The sequence below is a fragment of the Gymnodraco acuticeps genome, unplaced genomic scaffold (assembly GCF_902827175.1).
Source record: "Gymnodraco acuticeps unplaced genomic scaffold, fGymAcu1.1, whole genome shotgun sequence".
Lineage (NCBI taxonomy): Eukaryota > Metazoa > Chordata > Actinopteri > Perciformes > Bathydraconidae > Gymnodraco > Gymnodraco acuticeps.
Window position 1 is genome coordinate 93376 of NW_022990334.1, and position 18428 is coordinate 111803.

At 43.1% G+C, this 18428-nt stretch overlaps 1 protein-coding gene across 1 annotated transcript in view; it reads right to left on the minus strand.

The window, feature by feature from the left end:
- Positions 1-18428, minus strand: part of gpc4 (glypican 4) — a 31827-nt gene that overhangs the window by 9805 nt on the left and 3594 nt on the right. The window contains exon 2 of the mRNA XM_034223216.1: positions 1239-1397. Coding sequence (XP_034079107.1) covers positions 1239-1397 — 159 coding nt within the window. The remainder of the gene's footprint in view (positions 1-1238; positions 1398-18428) is intronic.

The window sequence follows — 18428 nt, forward strand, 5'->3', positions numbered from 1 at the left end:
AGGAGAGAAGAAGAAGAGGGGCGGGACGACTCGAGCAGCCACTGCATTCCGACACGTCACATTCCTGTTCACATCTGGCTGCAATACACACTCTCCTTGTTACTGACTATCCCTTGCTCCCTTTCACGGACACATAACATCTGAAGGTCTCTGACCCGCATTTGTACACACAAAGCACAAACATAACAAGCACAAAGTATTCAAAAACCTTCAAATCCAACTATTTCTACACTTTTCTGTCCTTGTTTTCTTGAATGGCTGCGGCGGTGACACCGGTCTGGTGGCCGATGGTAGTCAAAGCTACCTCGGTGACTCAGCACTGACTCCCATGCTCTCCCACCCGCAGACGACGGAAACCCGATCCCAATATTTACAGGCGTACACACATGTGCTCACACACAGAGAGGAACAGGAAGTACAGTGAACACTAAATCTGAAGATGTGTGTGGTCCGTCTGGAAGCGTGCACGTCCCTCTGGAGAGAAGGGGAAGCGGGCAGTGAAGGGGGGCATGGAGGCCGGGGGGTGAGACGCTGAGAGACAGGTGGACGGGCCAACGGACACAGACAGACTGTCTCCGCTCGGGGCGGTGCACTGGCAGGTGGGGGCGTCCGTCACAAATCATGCAACACAAGTGCAGCTAAGTGGGAAACTGGCCAGCAGCAGCACAGTGCAAGAATGAGTCCTAGAAACTGGCCATGAGTTAGCAATTTTGGTTCCCTCATCTAAAAAAAATGTAAATGACACTTTTGGTAAGATGTCTGAAATAAGAGTATTTGTTAGGGAAAATATTTTCCTTGTTTGTTCAACGACAAACTACATCCAAAATTCCTCTGTTGGTGAATGTCAGAGGCTTTTTTATGCGTCTTAAAAAAAGCAGTTCCAAACAAGTGACTAAATGAACATAAGCTAACTTTAGCTTAGCGGTGGTGAGGTAAAGTAATGCAGTTATAGCCTAACAATAGCTTTTTACTTCAGGAGATTGCATTTACAATTACAAAATCTGTATGTAGATTATCCTGCTTGACAGAATGTGTAAGTAGCATAAACGTGTGTTTGCCAAAGAGCTTATTTGAGTTATAATCGAACATTTTATGAAAAAAACCCATTGCTTTTTGTTGAGGGAACCCTTATGATGCTCACTACGTCATCCTGCCCCACTCTGTGTTCGACACTGGCAGCACATTGTAGTCTGAAAAGTGGCTGGTGTGTGTTTGTTTGGCCGAGTGTGTTTGCTTACTGTCAAAGTGGTCGTGCCTCTGTCTGAAGGTGGATTGTAGGTTGGTGCTAAGCCTGGAGACGGGAGCTTTGATCTCCGTGTGGCTCTGCTGGCTCAGCTTCTCCTCCATCTCCACCGTGCAGCAGGAGAAACCCTGCGGACACACTTTCAACGGGGCTCCTGGAAGAGAAGAGGAGGGGACTGTTAAACTCTGTGATGAAGGAAACTGTCAACGCGTTGTTAGAATAAAATCCACTTCTATCACAAAAGTGGGGATTTCATTCAAATAATATTCCAGAAGCTGCACACCTGTAAAGTGGCTTGAAATGTCTGAGATTATTCATTAATGCCCAACTTAAGTGGATATTTAACTAGTTAGAAACACATTTGTATTGATCATTAACACCTTTCTTGCCTCTTTCTGGGATTAAACCTTTCAACCGCTGAGCAACAATTTCACCTCTCCCAGAATCAAACACACCTTGGCTGTGAAAAGCCCCTTAACTGCACTTAAGTGGATTAATTGCAACACTCTGCTCAGAGCGGTGTTTAGCAGAGCCACTTTATAGAGCCCCACTCTTATCCTAGCACTGATTGATAGTTCAGAGCTGTAGCTTTCTCTGAGTGCTGCGTCCGTCTAAAACACAGCCTTTAAGAGGAGAGGATTAGCCCTTCTCCCCCTTTATGGGGAAGAAGGGCGACTCTAGCCATGTGAAAGTTGATGCAGATAAATGTCAAGAAAGGCATTTTTTTCTAAAAAGAATCCACATGTTTTCCGTGCGATCTCAGACACCTGTCGTGATCCATTGTTGACGCTCTCTTTTGAATGCTTGCTTTGTAAACAGCAGCAGTTCACCTGAAGGATGAAGTGTCGACTCACTGTTTTCTAAGTGGCCCTAAGATGCCAAAACAGGAGAGATGTGAAGTGTTTTCCGTTGTTGGACAAACGTAACATTTAAAAAAGATCTGCATTAGCGTGGACTTGGAGCGGGCCCAGGATCTTAACACAGCCTACTCTGAGCCTTTGCTATTGTACACATCTTAAGTGCCGTCTTTGATGGAACAGCGGCTGCCAAGTTTGTCAAAAGCAAGTTTTACATCCAATTAAAAAGGAGGTTCAGGGGAGGACGAATGCGAAGTCGCAGCTGCAATAATGTTTTGTTTTAAACGTGGCTGTTGGAATTCAAAGAACACAGGGATCCTTTCAGCGCGTCCAGGCACCAACGGCATGTTTGGTTTTCCCCACCAGCTCAGCTCACTGACTCCAGGCCTGTGCGCAGGTTACTGCTACTGACAGGGCGTCCATGTCACACATTCACTGGAGCTTAACCTACAATTATTAAATGACCTTCATTTATTTAACCCAGACTAATCAAAAGAGATGAAGCTCACTCTAGGGTATACATGGTATGTGCAGTCACATCTGTTATACATGATCACTGAATATGAAACCTTGAGGTGCATCAGCATTTTATTTTTAAGCTACTCAAAGTTAAATAAACCTGCGCTTTTCATTTTTTGATTGAGATTTTCTTCTGAACAATGGTGAACCGTTTTGTTAAAACGAATTGTTTAACTGTTTAGATCCAAGGCTTTTCCTTTTAGTGACAACAACTACATGATATTTTATGTATTTTGTAAAGCTCATCGTCTTTTATCTCTTGTATTCCAGCTTTTTTAACATTAAACTAAACTTCCCTTCATTGCTTGCACTGTATATTTGGTTCAGGCTGTTATATTTCCTATGGTTTGATCACCAGTACACACCTGTGGGTTGTTCTGTTACCTACACTGCTTGTTGCCATGTTTAATATGTCACCATAGCAACCCGAGCCATGTGGATTTTTTCCCTGGTGACATCTTGAGCTTGTTTTCATTCTCTTGGTGCACGTAACAGAAATGCCCGCCGACCTCTATTAGAAAAACAGGACTTAGCTTTGTTGACTTCTGTTGTTTTACACATGGATTGCTCTTCATAGATGATGAGAGGGGGAGAGGGAAGTGGTGTCTATATCAGGTTTCTTTTAAAAGTCTGACATGTCCTAGTAAAAGAATGAAGCTAATCCCACTGCAATCTAGGTCTCCCTTTAACCCTTTCATTATCTACTCATCCGCATATTATTTTCTGGAATGATTGTTTGTTCCATTCAATGTCAGAACATGGTGAACAATCCAAGCTTATGTCTTTAAATGGTCTTGTTTTGTAAGTCCCCTAAAAATCAGTTCAATGATATTAGAAACAGAGAAATACGGAAAATCTCGTTATTTAAAAAGGCTGAAAAACGATTTCCTTCTCTTTTTGCTTTAGTAAAATACCTAAACATTTAATCCTTTATCAAAATACTTGGTGATTATTCTTTTGGTGATTGATTATTCGATTACTCGACTAAACATAGCAGCTCTAAGAACAACATATACCCTCTCAGATTGGCCTATCCACAATGGACATAAAACTGAGCACATACAAGAGTAGCTCCAATGTTGAGAAATGAACTGCAGGGTCAGAAGTGACTCATAGCAATACAATGCTATAAACAGGGCACCAGAGGGAGGGATGCACCGTGGCGCCATAAAGTGGACCCCTTCGTCTGGGGCCGAGTCCAGATAAGTCACTCCTTCTCTCCCAGCCCTCTCCCCAAACTCATCTCTCTCCCCCCTCCCCGACCCTCACCCGCTCCACCGAACCCCCTCCTACACACACACACACAGAGTCGCACAGTTGGCAGCCTCTACCTAAACATATTCACACATCACATCGCTGCTCAACACATGGCTCTTTGTACCAGCGTGATTGGAGGTACAGCAGGCAGCACACACACACAGAGTGGACTTTTTAGGTGAAACAGCGCTCCAGTCTCTCCTCCAGCAGGGCCCCCTGCCTGCCCGCAGCACAGGCCTACAATCAAAAGGGCTGTATCCACATGGAAAATAGCCCTAGTTACCAAAGTACACAAATAAAAGTGAGATGGTCAATATTTCACAGGAATGTCTGCACAAATGTCACATTGTTAGCTCGAGGGATTAAGTCTCGGAATACTGAAGATTCTTAGCTAATGCATACTTTGTGAAAACATTTTGGCAGCCAATTTCTCAAACTGCTGGGAGAAAAATGTCTGGAACACAAGAGAGCGAACGAGAACGGTTAGATCCTATACAAATCATCATCACGCCGGACTTTGCGTGACACGTTTTCGCTGTTTCACAATGAGCCTCGTCAGTGGATGCACCGGTCATTTTTCTACCATCCCTGGCATGAATAGTCTTTGTGTGATGGGTGGACTGGCTCTCTGTGGCCCTACAGATTTCCTTTAAGGGGGCCTCTCACTCCTCCAGCCTCCCAAGCACTTTAAGATGTAATAAGACACAGGGACAGAGCATTGTCAGAGTGTCGCTCAGGAGAGGAGAACTGCCATTTATGGTCAAAACAAGAGAGCAACATCTTGTAAACAAACATGTGACTGTGTGTCATGGCATTCATCAGCTCTCCACATCTCCCTGCCTTCCCTTTGTGGGGAGACCATCACCCCCTTTTAAATGGCTCATAAAATAAGTCACTTCCCTTTGACATTGTCCTGCCTCTCAAACTCAGAGGAAGGATGGTGGGGGAGGTGAAAACGCCGCGCAGACAAAAACCAGATTAGACACCTCGCCGCCCCCTCTGCCTGCCATCATGTGCCTCTGAACCAGACAGACCTCAGGGTGCAATCCCCCCCCCCCCCCCCGCCACCACCCTGCAGGCATAACCAGCGAGGTCAGGGGTTAACAGCCACTCCTCTGAGAGAGGTCCTGTCCTCTGACCCCCCCCCCTGTCCAGCAGCCATCCCATCCACCACACACATTAACTCAGCCCCCAATCACTCCAATAATAACACTAGCAACACACATAGGGAAAAACGTAATTAACAGTCGTAAAACTCCAAACACATGCGAAAAACATAAATAGAAAACCTTCACATGTACCCCAATCTGAAGCCCTTAAAGTCCCTGGAGGATTATTTCCGTACTCTTTTGAACTCATCACTGAAACTGCCAAGGGGGCCGTGAAAGAGGCCACGGGGGGGACCGCATGTCACGAAGCATTCGCCGACGTCTGTCACTAATTGGAGCCTGGTGGTCTGCGACTCAAGCAAACCTCCAAACGTTCACACGGGCATCGACATTTGTAAATAATGAAATGATGAACTGTACTCTGCTCACAGTCTATGTACATACTAATCCAATCCCAGCGGAATGTAGGTCATTTGAGACGGTGAATAATACCGGGGCAATTTCATCTCAAAACATGGGAACGTATTTCCAAGTCTCTCCGATTGATCCTCACATGTCCAGAGTTTAAAACATCCCAAAGCATACACACAAGTGTAAAGAACAACACTTATACATTCAAGATGTTGTTTGTTAATCTGCATATTATGCTCCTGCTGTAACATGTAAAGGTTTGCCAGTCTGCTGAGCATTACTCGCACCGACTGTTGTGAATTTGCACGCCCTGCAGCCATAACATTCTCCTCTGTCTTCTCACCTCCGTCTAGGGTGTAATTATCCTGGGGGGTTCAGGGGTTGGTGCCATTTGTTGGATAACTTTCTGTTTTTGCGACTCTTCCTACCGAAGAGCTGAATCTGTGGTCTTTGGAGGAGTCTGTGATGTTGCTTTTAAGGTGTGAAGTTTGACTTGTAAGCGTGACATCTTAAGAGCAACGTTTTACATTTTCTCAAATGTTTTGGACAGTTAAAGTAAATGGGGCTTGATGTGAAGCCACAGTTGACAGGAGTGATTAAAAGGCAGCAGAATAGCTGCATATTTTATTTGCAAAACCATAGCAATTGCTTTCTAAGTCATTCCCTTCTCAAATACTTTCCTGTTTCAGCATGTTGTCAAATCATCACTTTCTTTTTGTTTCCCCGTCTTTCATCTTTAACGACTATAAAACACTATTCTTTCACACAACTCTTTCAAAAACACTTTTGCTCCACTTTGGAAATCTAATTCGTTTCCCAGTGACCAGTTCAAGGTTTTGTAAATCAGTCATATGAAAGCAGAATTCCCTTTGTGTTTTTATCATCTCTCGGTAATAACTTCGGGAAGGCACCATTTTGTTCAAACGGATGAATGTGTCATTTTCAAAATGATACCCATGCATCTATTTGACACGATGGAATAAAAGTTTTCAAGACTCCATAATTGTGCAGGGTTTAGCAGGGAATCTCCCTGTCTAGTGCTGTAAAAACTAAATGTGCTAAAGTCAAACTATGAAGGGAGGACCATAAAGTATCTGAGCCACCAATGTCCTCATTTCTACCACAAAGTTTTCGCAGCACATTTAGGAAAATTGCTCTGGTACAATATGATATTTCCCCCCCATATTACAAGAAATCCTTTAACTAGGAAGGCTGACTAAGAGCTCAGTCTTATTTACAGCATGGAGGGGGGAGCTGCGGAGGGGGGCAACAAACATCCACACATTCACGCTCTGTACAACCGCAGCCTCTTGCTGAAGGGCGTCATGCCAGCAGTAGTTTGAAAAAGGATTTTCCAAGTCCCTTTTTTCTAGTCAAAACACCCTGACCATTTCTTCATGCGCTTGGGTCGAAGAAATTGGTTTTCTAGGAGTTTCACTTGTTAAGTAGAAAGGAAAAAAGACATTAAATAATTTCCTGCTGATTCCAAAATGTTATTTAAAGTTATAATACTTTGAGTAACCAAAGTGAAAAAAGATTCTTCAAGATTTTCAAACCATTCTAAGTAGAGTAAAACCCCAACCCATTATACAACTGAATTTCCTGAGCCAAGATGTAACACACGTCATACGTTGTATTGCATTTATCTTATACCCTAATTATCCTGCGAACATGGTGTGCTCTGTGGCAGAATGGCTGCTACAGGGGGAAATGTTCAACAACATTAAGCTGTAAGCGGAAACCATTATTAGAGGGTCGGCTGTTCATATGGAGATAATCAGGGCAGGGCGATACTTCCACCTACTCTGGTTCTACACTTCAGCCTCTTACAAAAATAGAGTAATGACAATTTTATAGCCGTTCGGGCTAGACCAATAATGCTTTTCGGTTCATTAGGGAAGTCCAGAAGAGCCTGAAATGTGCTTGCGGGGGACTTCTATTTCAAAAGGAAATGGAGGGTAGCATTGCCAAACCTGTCTTTTTCTAGGCTCTAATGCGTTTCACTCGACTGCTGCTCAGTGAGAAGAAATGAGGAGAACATGTAAAGACAGACAAGTTGATGTTATATCAGTGATTGATTGGGTTTATTGAAAGTTTAAGACATCTCACTTTACTTTAGCTCTTGAGGTTTGAATGTTGGCCAAGCGCAATGTTTGAACGCAATATAGTCAACTTTCTGAAGTACAATTTTGAGGTACATTATTTGACTATTTGCATTTTATGCAACTTGGGATATTGTACTTTTAACTGTAATTCATATGTTTGACAGCGAAATAAGTTTATTATTATTAAAACAAAAATGTATTTAACTAATGAATGATGATGTTTTATTATGAATTAGGATACATGGAAGTTTAAAATTCAGTTTCAACTTTACCTGCTGCAAAAATAAAATGACATTATCGGATCATCAATTATAATCCAGTGATATAATATAATGTATTTCATATGAAAATGCCCACTCTGTATAATGAGGACTTTTGGTTTTGGACTATATTTTGACGCCAAGACTTTTTTACAAGTAGAGAAATGAATGCAACATTGCTGTATTTATACAACTACTTCTCAATACGAAAAGGATCTGAGTATTTCCCTCACTTCAGGCTAAGCGTTATGGGAGTTAAGTGTTAAGCAGCTCTCCTGCAGAGCGACTGTTGCTACATCACCTGGACGTCTACCGTGTTCTCCAGAAGACATGCTATAGATGTGCGGCCCCCCTCTGGGAGTGGCAAGTTTTAATCATGAAGCTCCAGCTGACCCATGACTCAGACATTGCACCACTCTCTTAACTAGGCTGTAGCCTGTAAAACATGTAACTGAAGTGGGCGACGGTTTTAAACTTTTAAAGTGAAGTAGTCAAATATATTTTACAGGGACTGTTTGAAACTGCAACCAGAACATCTGCATTTCTGCCTTAATAAAAACATAACTGTCTGCCTCAGTTTATTTTAGTGCTGCTATTTGGATTAATTGTTCACATATGCTGAATTTGTATATTTGCTGGTACAGACCGTGTTGGAGCCCATATATATATATTATATAAATATAAGCCGTTTTCTCTTGCTGCTGCAACAGCATCGTTTTCCCCAAGAGGTTCACCATAGTCATCTAATGCAGACTTGCATATAAACCAAGGAGAGCATTGTAGTTCAATCCATCACATGTAGACTAGAGATGCACGGGTTGCAGATATAACCGCGGGCGCGTGAGCATGACTAGTCGTGAAAATAAATGAATAGCGGATGGGTTGCGGCTGGTTGCAATAACACATCATTAATGAGGAAAATATTATTGGGCTGTGATTACAGCCCAATAATATTTATAACAATAAAATGTTATTTCTGAATAGTAAATTGCTGCTATGGACGATTTTGGGATCATGGAATTATAAAATCTATTTAAACTCAATAAAAGTCTTGTTTGTGTCTTTCTTCAGTAAGGAGCTGTGTAGTAAGCAGGACGATGTACCATGAGCGTGACATTGTTGCAAAAGAATCAGCCTAACAGAGTTCCTTTTGCAAATATCCTGCTCACTGTTCATTTTCCATTACATAGTAATAGAGAGCAGCTGAGTCCCATAAAAGACGGCTGTAAAGTTAAATAGGCGTATGACTTAATATATTCTGTATAAAATACAGAAATTGTATAAATACAACGCGACAAATTGGGTTATTGTTCGTTCTGTACTTTACTTCATCTTTGTATCTTTTTGTACTTTGTTTTACTGGAACTGTCTGTGTGCATTGACAACTAAGTTATATCTAACTTTAATCTAACTAACAAAGCAGTCTGACATCTGACCTTTGCCTCTATATACATCGTTTAGTGTTCATCATGTAGCTTTGATACATTAGTTTGTCAGCCAGCATGCCGTCAGCTGACCAGAAGGCATCTATCCCTCACATGATGAGCCACGACACTAATGTCATTTGAGCCATGATGATTCAGCGCCAACCAGAAGTGCTGGAGGTTAATTAAAGAACAATCACACGGACCCTCGGTAACTTTATAAATAACAGGATCTACTTGTGGGAGGAAGCCTCTCAGTAGTGGTGAACTCGGGAAACGTTTGCTCCGCTTGTGACATGACAGATTTACTACTCTTAGAACAATGCTCAACATCCATTTATGAGGCAGGAAGTGTTGGTTAAGGGGGAGAGTAGTCTCTGGAGTGAGTATTTTCAGCTACCAGCCAGCCACAGGGCTTTGGATAATGTCTGTGTAAAATGATGTTAAATAAATAAATAAATCGGGAATTAAAATCTCTTCCAAAACACAGCTGTCAAAACACAAAACTTCCAAAATGTATACACGGCATGACTGATGAGAAAGTGTGGCAAGTCTGAGGCAGAGCAGAACTCATTACAATCTCCATGTCTCGTCATCTGCTTTTTAAAAACACATTTACTTCACAGAAAACTCTAAATGCAGACTGAGTCATTCAGAGTGAGAAATTGTCACATTAAAATGTTTATCCGTGCTAAATCCTCCACGTATTGTCCGACGTGAGTTTTTTTCTCGCAAACAAACCCCTCATACACGGGGCTCTGTAAATCTGAGCCCTCTGCCACCAGAGTCCATTTCTGATTACTAAACCAGTCCGGGCCTCTGGCCAATTAAAACTCTCAGTTTGTGAACATTCCAAAACGCTGTCATCCATGAACATTTACCCAGAAGCCCCTGGGGAGATTCCACAACATTGCCCTGGCCTCTCGCTCTGTCTGTTTGTTTCCCTCTCCCGTCCCGGCCCTGCATCTCCGGCTTTGTCTCCCCACACAAAAGCTCCCTGCCTACACCACTTCCCAGGTCACTGCTTTGTCAGGGTTTCAACTCGCTCCTGGACTTCCCAGAGAACATTTACCAAGTCAGAAAACCAAATTCCAACCACTCTCAAAAGTTCACCTGCTGCACAAAAATACATGAAACCATTCGTGGTCAAAGAAAGGACCTTGTTTGACTCATTGACCTCTTGTTGTGCATGTGGCATGAAGCGAGTTCCATAAAGTCTCTTGATAGCCGGGTGGAAATGTGGGAGGAAGTCTGAGGCTGTTGATTCAACTGTGCAGGGCAAGGTTCTTGTGCCAGCCAAAAAAAACAAAGATCTACAGCTCACCACCTAGGAAATGAAGGCATCTTGCAGAGATCTTTTTGTGAAAATATATTAAAGAAGAGCGAGAGCTCAATTGAAGAAACGGGACATTAGAGAGTGGAGCGGAGTGGAAAGATTACATGACCTGGAGGTCATTCATCTACACAAGTTCAATCAGATTTCGGTGTCAATCCACTCAAATGCTGTACACTATAGTAGCCTTCTTAGCACTTCACAGTACACACTTGGCCTACAAAAAGCATTATGTTCTTCAAGAGTTTGAGAAAGACACAAAGAAATGGCATCATGAAAAACGAGAGGTCAAACTTACAACACCTGTGCAAGTTCGGTCTTTATGAAAAGAGCTGGACGCCATGAATCATGTTAACATAGTTATGGGGAATTCAAACTTCAAACAAAAGGTCTGTCTTCAGGACAGGCTTGAATTTAGGCTTTTATAGCAGGCTCCACAAAAACTTAGTGCAACTTGTTTGACTTCCTTCTGGTAAATACAGCAACCACTGGAGATTGTCTGGACTGCCATAAAGACCTGTGCGGGCCTCAGCATTCAGCCAGATGGTTTTAACATGAGGGCCTGAGTCACATAATGTATGGACTTCAGATTCATACATACAGGAAAAAGCAACTTTCCCTTCCTAGCGTCCCTCAGCTGGGAATCTTTTCTTAACAACATCCATCAGAGGGAGTTGGAGGCAATGATTCACGTCAACAGCTGGTCTACTCTTTCACCCTCTCCACATCTTTCTTTCAGGTTATGTGTCTTTTGATGAGCCGCAGAGATGCCGTGTTTGATCTAGTGCTTTTACTACAGCTTCCACCTTTGACGCTTCAACCCTGTCCTTGTGTGTGTGTGTGTGAGCGAGGAAATGCGAGTGAAAGACACAGTGTTATGTTTAAGATTTGCAGAGACAGGCAGACAAACAGATAGGACAAGTTACAGCACAGCGTGATTATCACAAGGGAAGAGAAGAGGAGGAGAGAAAAAAGAGAAACAAAAGGCCTTCCTGGCTTGTCCCTCTGCACCAGCCCTCCGTCTTTCCACTGACTCATGGCACACAAATGAAAACACACTTTAAAAAGGAGAAAATGAAAAACACTCTTTACTTAAGGCCAAGTGCTTTTCCACAGGACCCTGCACAAACACTGTTGTGCCGTCAGAGAAATGGACTACTGTTGAGTCTACAAATGGGCCTTCTTTCAGATGTTCTCACACACTGCTCCAGAGACGCGCATTAGACTATCTAAAGGGGCTTTATACTAAAAACCTGTCTTTGTGGCCTTGTCAAATATGCAAGTGCAAGTTCCAAATAACAAATGACAACCCTCCTCCAACTCCACATAAAAGAATTTGAAAAATCCAACTTTGTTGAAACATATGAGAGCTTTTAAAAAGATTTGACACGCAAACATTACTTTTCATGGTTTCCAGTAAAAGCCAGCGAACCCCTCCTAAGGACAGGGAGCTCTTTGACAATGTTTACAACAGACATCCAAAAGCAGCTGAAGTCCACCAGATGTTGAGGCAGGACGGGGCCCGACGCAGCCCCCCAGGCAGAATGAGGTCAGGTACAAGATCAGGTTTCTGGAAGCTCAAAGCTCCAAAAGGGCAACAAAGATTCTGATATACCTGTTGGGTCTTACGAAACTGGACACCGGCAGGGGCGGTGGGAAGAGAAGCACTCATCGCGGACTGTCAAAGGGACGAGAAAGTCTAAACCCAACGGTACAATGGTCTAATGGGCCACAGTCTGGGTGGCTCATTGCACTCTTAAAGATATGTAGCGACTCTCGATAAACCAAAGCTACTTGCTATTCTGATGATGTAGAGTACTAGCGCGCTGACTCGCTTTCCCACATAACGGCAACTTTCTCTGCCAGCAGAAACCACCCTCAAAACACGCTGACCAAATGATTTGCAGCTTTGGAGCCATCATTTAACAAACTATTTAATCCTTTCATGTGTGCGCTTTTCCCCTCCCTTTCCCTTACCCGCGCTCAGCCAGCAAGACGTCTGCCATTGTTTTCCTCATGCTTTAAATTTGTGTTGCGATGACCTGCTTTTAACACATGGCATCAACTCGTCAGTCAAATTCACAAAGATGTGTGAAGCTGCCAAAGACTTGTCAGGAGTTTTTTGTTTAACAGAAGAAAGGACTTTGGAAAAGCAAGGAAGAAAAAAAACTAAAGTGGGGTTTCTGATCTACAACAATATCATTTATATTAATATACATGCAAGAGTGAGCAACACACGGGGGGATTAAGTAAATATTAGAAAACCTATTATGCTAACTGCAGTTTGGAAAAGTGAGCTAAGTGTGAGTGACTTCCTCGTCAGTGGGAGTCTTGATGTAGGCCTTGGGAGTAATTAGCAGGGATTATAGCTCGCCTGGCCAGCACCCAGCGCTGGGGTTTCAGCCCAAACACCCAGGCCAGTCCCTGGCTTCGCTCCCTCGCCGCTCTCCCTTACCGCATGGGCCTCTGGCGACTCCTAATGATGATCACGACAATCAACACGGACATCCATCCCGCTGCGGCTTCGTAGGAAATCAATTAACCTTGGTTGAGTTACACCTACATCATAAACCGCGCTCCCCTCCCACTGGTTGCTGCGCGGCGCAATGATTTCAGTGAGAGAGCGGAGCCTTGTCGTGTCAGACGAGGGGGTTCACACTCCACCCCTGCAGTTTTGGGATCAGAGCCCACGGCCCCCTTCGCCACACTCCTCACAGCTGGCTGAGCAACACCAGCGCCCGAGTGATTAACACAAAAGAAAACAAAGAGGCTCCAATATCAGAGGAACAAATAAATTAAACCACCAAGCATCGACTGCACAAAAGGATAAAGGTAGTATGTGTGATGAATTCAATGATATTCCAGCCTGATATGGGGCCCATGGGGGTCTAAGACTAGACACGGAGACAAATACTTAATATATAATTTGGGATAAAACTTCCTCTACTGGTATTTACGTGCGCCAAGTCACTTTACCAAACACTGCATGCGAGCCAGATTTGAAATACTTTTCTCTGATACAAAGTTATAGTGTACTCCTCTACTTGGTATCACAGGTGAACATTTGTTTTAGTGCCTACTTAACATTTAAAACTCTAAACAAAGTGTGTTAAAAAGGGAGGAGGTGTATTTTTGTCATGTTCATCATCTAAAATGCCTTCTTCTGCACTGAGAAAAGGTTAAAAGCAGACAAGAGAGGGCTTGATACCAGCAAAAAAGCAGTAAACCACCACTGATGGTGAAAAAGAAGGGGAAGTCAACCAGGGATGACGAAGAAAGGAAAGGTTAGGAATGAAACCAAACCTCCCAGAGGTGCTGCTAAAGAGCGAGAAGGGGGAGAGGAAAATGAACTGTCAGACGGGACAGAGTAAGAAAAAGAAAAAAAAGAGACGCCCTGCTTCAACAGCGTGCAAACGGGACGACGTGTTAACAAGGAGTTTCAGGGGGTCGCTCCCCTCAACTCCAACCACAAAGCCAGATCATGATTTCTCTCAGATCCACCAAATGATACAGTCAAGTTTAACTGGGGCCACTCATGCCAAACAAATGTGGGCCCTCTGGTTAAAACAGTGTTCTGTGTTAGACAGACATGGTGCTCGATGAGGAGCAGGCTGTGTGTACATGCCTGTATGACTGTACCGCGATGAGTCAGTGCATGAAGTTACCTCCCCAGATTCCCTAAGCCTGACACACACACACACACACACACACACACACACACACACACACACACACACACACACACACACACACACACACACACACACCACACACACACAACACACACACACACACACACACACACACACACACACACACACACACACACACACACACACACACACACACACACACACACACACACACACACACACACACACACACACACACACACACACTTAATGGCTCCTGCCTGGCCCAGCACTTCTCCTGGATATTCAGATAAACTTGGTGCCATACTCTTTCCTGTCAGTCAAATCCCCCCTCTCTTTTTCCGAGAGTCCCTCTTTGTTGCCGTGTGTTTTTCCCAGCTCCGGAGCTCCCTATGTGCGGGTCTTGGTGGTCCGGTGAGGAATGTGGCGATGAAGGAGGGAGGGGGGGTGAACTGCTCGAGCAGGCTGGACTAAAAAGGGGGTGCTCAAATGTTCCCACACACAGCATCCACCCCCTACTGATCTGTCGCTCACTTGGCCATTTTGGGGGGGCAAAGCAAAGGATGCAGAAGGAATTACGGACGCTCAGTCGACACACGGCTATTGAATTGAAGCTACACTTGGAGCATACTAAATGAGCGTGAGAGGGAAACTTAAGAATCCACAGTCCAAAAACGAGGTGACTAGAACATCAAATCAGATCTAGAATGACATTTCATCCATCGGGGGGAACCCTACATAACAAATCCTGGTAGTTTAAGAACCATTGTTGAACGTCTTCCCTCCACTGTCTGTTTTTTTTGGGACGCAGTGATAAGCTCATTTGTTTGGGAGCGACGATAAGGCAGCTGTTGCTGGCAGAGCAGAACAGGACACCACTAGCCCTGATCTCCAAGCTGCAACGCTGCGATTGCAGGAAGTTGATAAGAGCGGTGAGATAGAGCAGAGCTGGCAGGCACGTGTAGCTGCCCCCCCCCTAACTCCCTCCCTCCCTCTGGACCCATCTGGACGCTGAGAGACACAGCCAGGCTCCCCCGGGCTCATAAGAGCTCAACCTCATGATACCTAAACTCAATTATCCTGAAGGCTCACCAAACAGTTGAGGAGGAGATGTCACATATAGAGAGAGGGCAGAGAGCAACAGGAACCATCACATTATCGCTGCTTTACTGATCTCCGAGGATCCTAGCGGGGCGAAACCCCAAAAATATGAATGGTTACATTGACCTGCCCAGGGGTTCAAATGAATATCTGATAACGCCTGAACAAAAAGTACAGCAATTGCTTGTCAAAAGAAAACTTTCATCAACACCTGTTTTTCAAAAAGGCATATAAGGTTGCAAAAGCATATCCAATGTCCCAGGAATTACTATGCATGCTCTGGCTTAAATGTTGGGGTTTTATTTAATATCAACCCCACCACACACATGTGTTCTTCATTTTCTCCTCAAATCAATCATTGATATTAATGTTTGTGCAACCTACTCCTCTTGGGACAGAACGATGTTGTGCTAAGAAGAACTTTTCATTTAGACTCAAAGCAACCAAACAAAAACATTTATGATTTCAATTTGACTTAGTTTGAAAGAAAATGGTTGCGTTCTTTCTTAAATGAAATCCAGATTTCAATGTTACAAAGTATTACGTTTACCACAGATTCAAGACTCGTGCATTTGCTACTGGTGTAATGTTCTTTCAAGTCTAATCCTAAATGTAGTTTTACGGCACTGAGTTTCTCCTTATGACTATCATGATGAGGGAGGCTCGAATGTGTGGACTTACCGTTGGTTGTGACCACACCTATGGGTGGGACGTAGATTAAATGACACACCTGAATCTGTTTGATCCTCTATGCCTGGCTCGAAACCAGTTTGCGCTTTAAACATTGTTCTTCATTTATGTACTAATTGAAAAAGAAGAAAAGGAGCATGTAACGGTGTCGTATCTTTTGAAAACATAGCCCGCAGTTATAATTGTTGGAAATTTGGAAGTTAAAATATACTGCGTTTTCAAATAAGAAAAAGTACAGCATCTTGTCAATTTCTTGAACAACTTCTAACACGTCATTTATTTGTTCTTTTGACAAACATAATATGTCTTCAAGAAAGTGTACAAAAACAGATCCACATCTCAACTTCATACCACACAACATACCAATTTGCACATTTTAAAAGCCACCATTGGATACTCTTCATCGCTTTACCGTTTGATTCAATATCTGCTACAACAGAAACGACTTTATCTGTTTTGGACTCCTGACCTCCCTGGCTGCAGGAACAGGAAGAAGCGGCATGTTTCTAAAACAGATATCAGGATGAACAATGCCCTGATCATAAAACCTCACCTTTCTGTTTCGGTTAGCTGCTTTGGGTCTTTTTGTGAGAATTTTCAATTTGGCCAAGCTACAACTATTACAGAACTACCACTTTCTAAAATGACTGGCAAATGAAATGTCATTGCTGAGAACAGCACCAAAGTGGTTCTTAATGATAAGACTTGCAAAGTGTTTCACATAAAACAAAGAGGGCCGTTTGAGTTTTATGGGATTGACCTTGCGAGGTGAGTAAGACACTTGGCTGCAGGTTTATTAGTTAATTATTACAGGTGTTAAAATACCAGGCTGCAGTTGAACGGAGCAGAGCCGCTCAAATATTGGTCTTTGAGCTATAAAAGCTCCTGCAGACGAGTGTGTGTGCCCTAGTTCCCTGCTCTTATCTTATCTGCTGAATGTCATTGCAATAACACAACCTGATATTTCCAGAACCGTGAAGATGCAGGGCTTGCAGCCACCGGCTAAGGGGGAAGGAGTTCTCAAAATGAGAGGCTGCAGAATGTCTCAAGCTTACCGGGAGGCCAACGCACTGAGGTCATGCACGCTTTGAGTTTCAGTCATAATGCACTGAACTGATTATGAGCCGGGGACGCTCCTCGTGCTGAAGAGAGGGAAAAACGACCCTCTTCTCTTTGATCTCTGCCATTGTTCCATACCTGAAGCATGACATCAAGCCCCACTGCCAGAGTAAACCAAAACAGATTTCCCTTGAAGAGCAGTAAGCAGTGTCCAGCCCTGCCATGTAGTAGCCTTTGACATGGCAGATACCAATCTGGTCAGTGTTAACGGCTGTGAGCCTGAAGAGTCCATGTTTCAACTGTGTAACCCTACTTAGCGGATACCTTTGAACATTTATGACGGTATCAAATATAACTGTTGAGACAAAATAAACACTACAGTGGGTGCAGTGATGACCTATTTTTGTAGGCTGACCCTAAAGTAAGCACAGCAAGGGGTCTCTCAGCAGAAGTCAAATGGATTTTTCAATTGGATTTTGGAATATTACAGAAAATATTCTCTACGAATAAGCCATGTTTTGTTCAGCAGGATAATCTCCACATATTGATATATTTGTATAGAAGTTGTAGCATAAATGCCATGACCAGAAGTGAATATGCTATGTAAGCTTAGGCTATAAAACATACTACATCCCAGTTGCATGGCTTTACATCACCGCTGCTAAGGTACATTTGGACTGGTGTGTCGTGTTACTCGTTAACAATCAATTTTTTAGACGCGAAAAAGCTTCAGACATTCATAAGTGTCATATTTTCTTACGTATTTAAGTTCTAGAACAAAACGTGAAAATCTCAAAAAGCTTGTAATAAACACAGACCTTATTACAGGCATCTAAACACATTAAAAAAACATTGATTTTAAGTCAAGACTACCAGGAAATGCTGAAATGCCAACTTATTTATGGGGTTTAGGATTGCAACACTCCATTAGCTGATAGGTTCAGGGAGTTAAACCTCCATTTACATTCTCTACGATTACTATCATTATTTATCTGTCATCATTAGATCTTCATTTATTTCCCATTTAAATGAGGTATTCAACCACAGGCCCTCAACAAATCATCCTCTGAGACAAGAAAAGTTTGAAATGAGGTCTTGAACTGCTGCCACGTGAGCGGTAAGAGTTTGATTCCATGGGATCAACGAGGAATTTCCAACTGCTCTTCCTCTGTATGACTTAGTTCTGTCTATGCCAAAGTAATCAGGGTTTCCATTTGAATTTAACTGCATTAAAACATATTTTCCGAATCTAAAGTCTGGCTTTGGCTGAGCCCGTTGGTAATTTGAATGGTAACAAACATTTTATCTCCGCGCTGCCAACAATAACACAAGATGTCTGTGGTTATGAAACACAAGATTTAATCCTGCGTCTCTAATAAGACTCATATTATTCCACCAACCTGATTT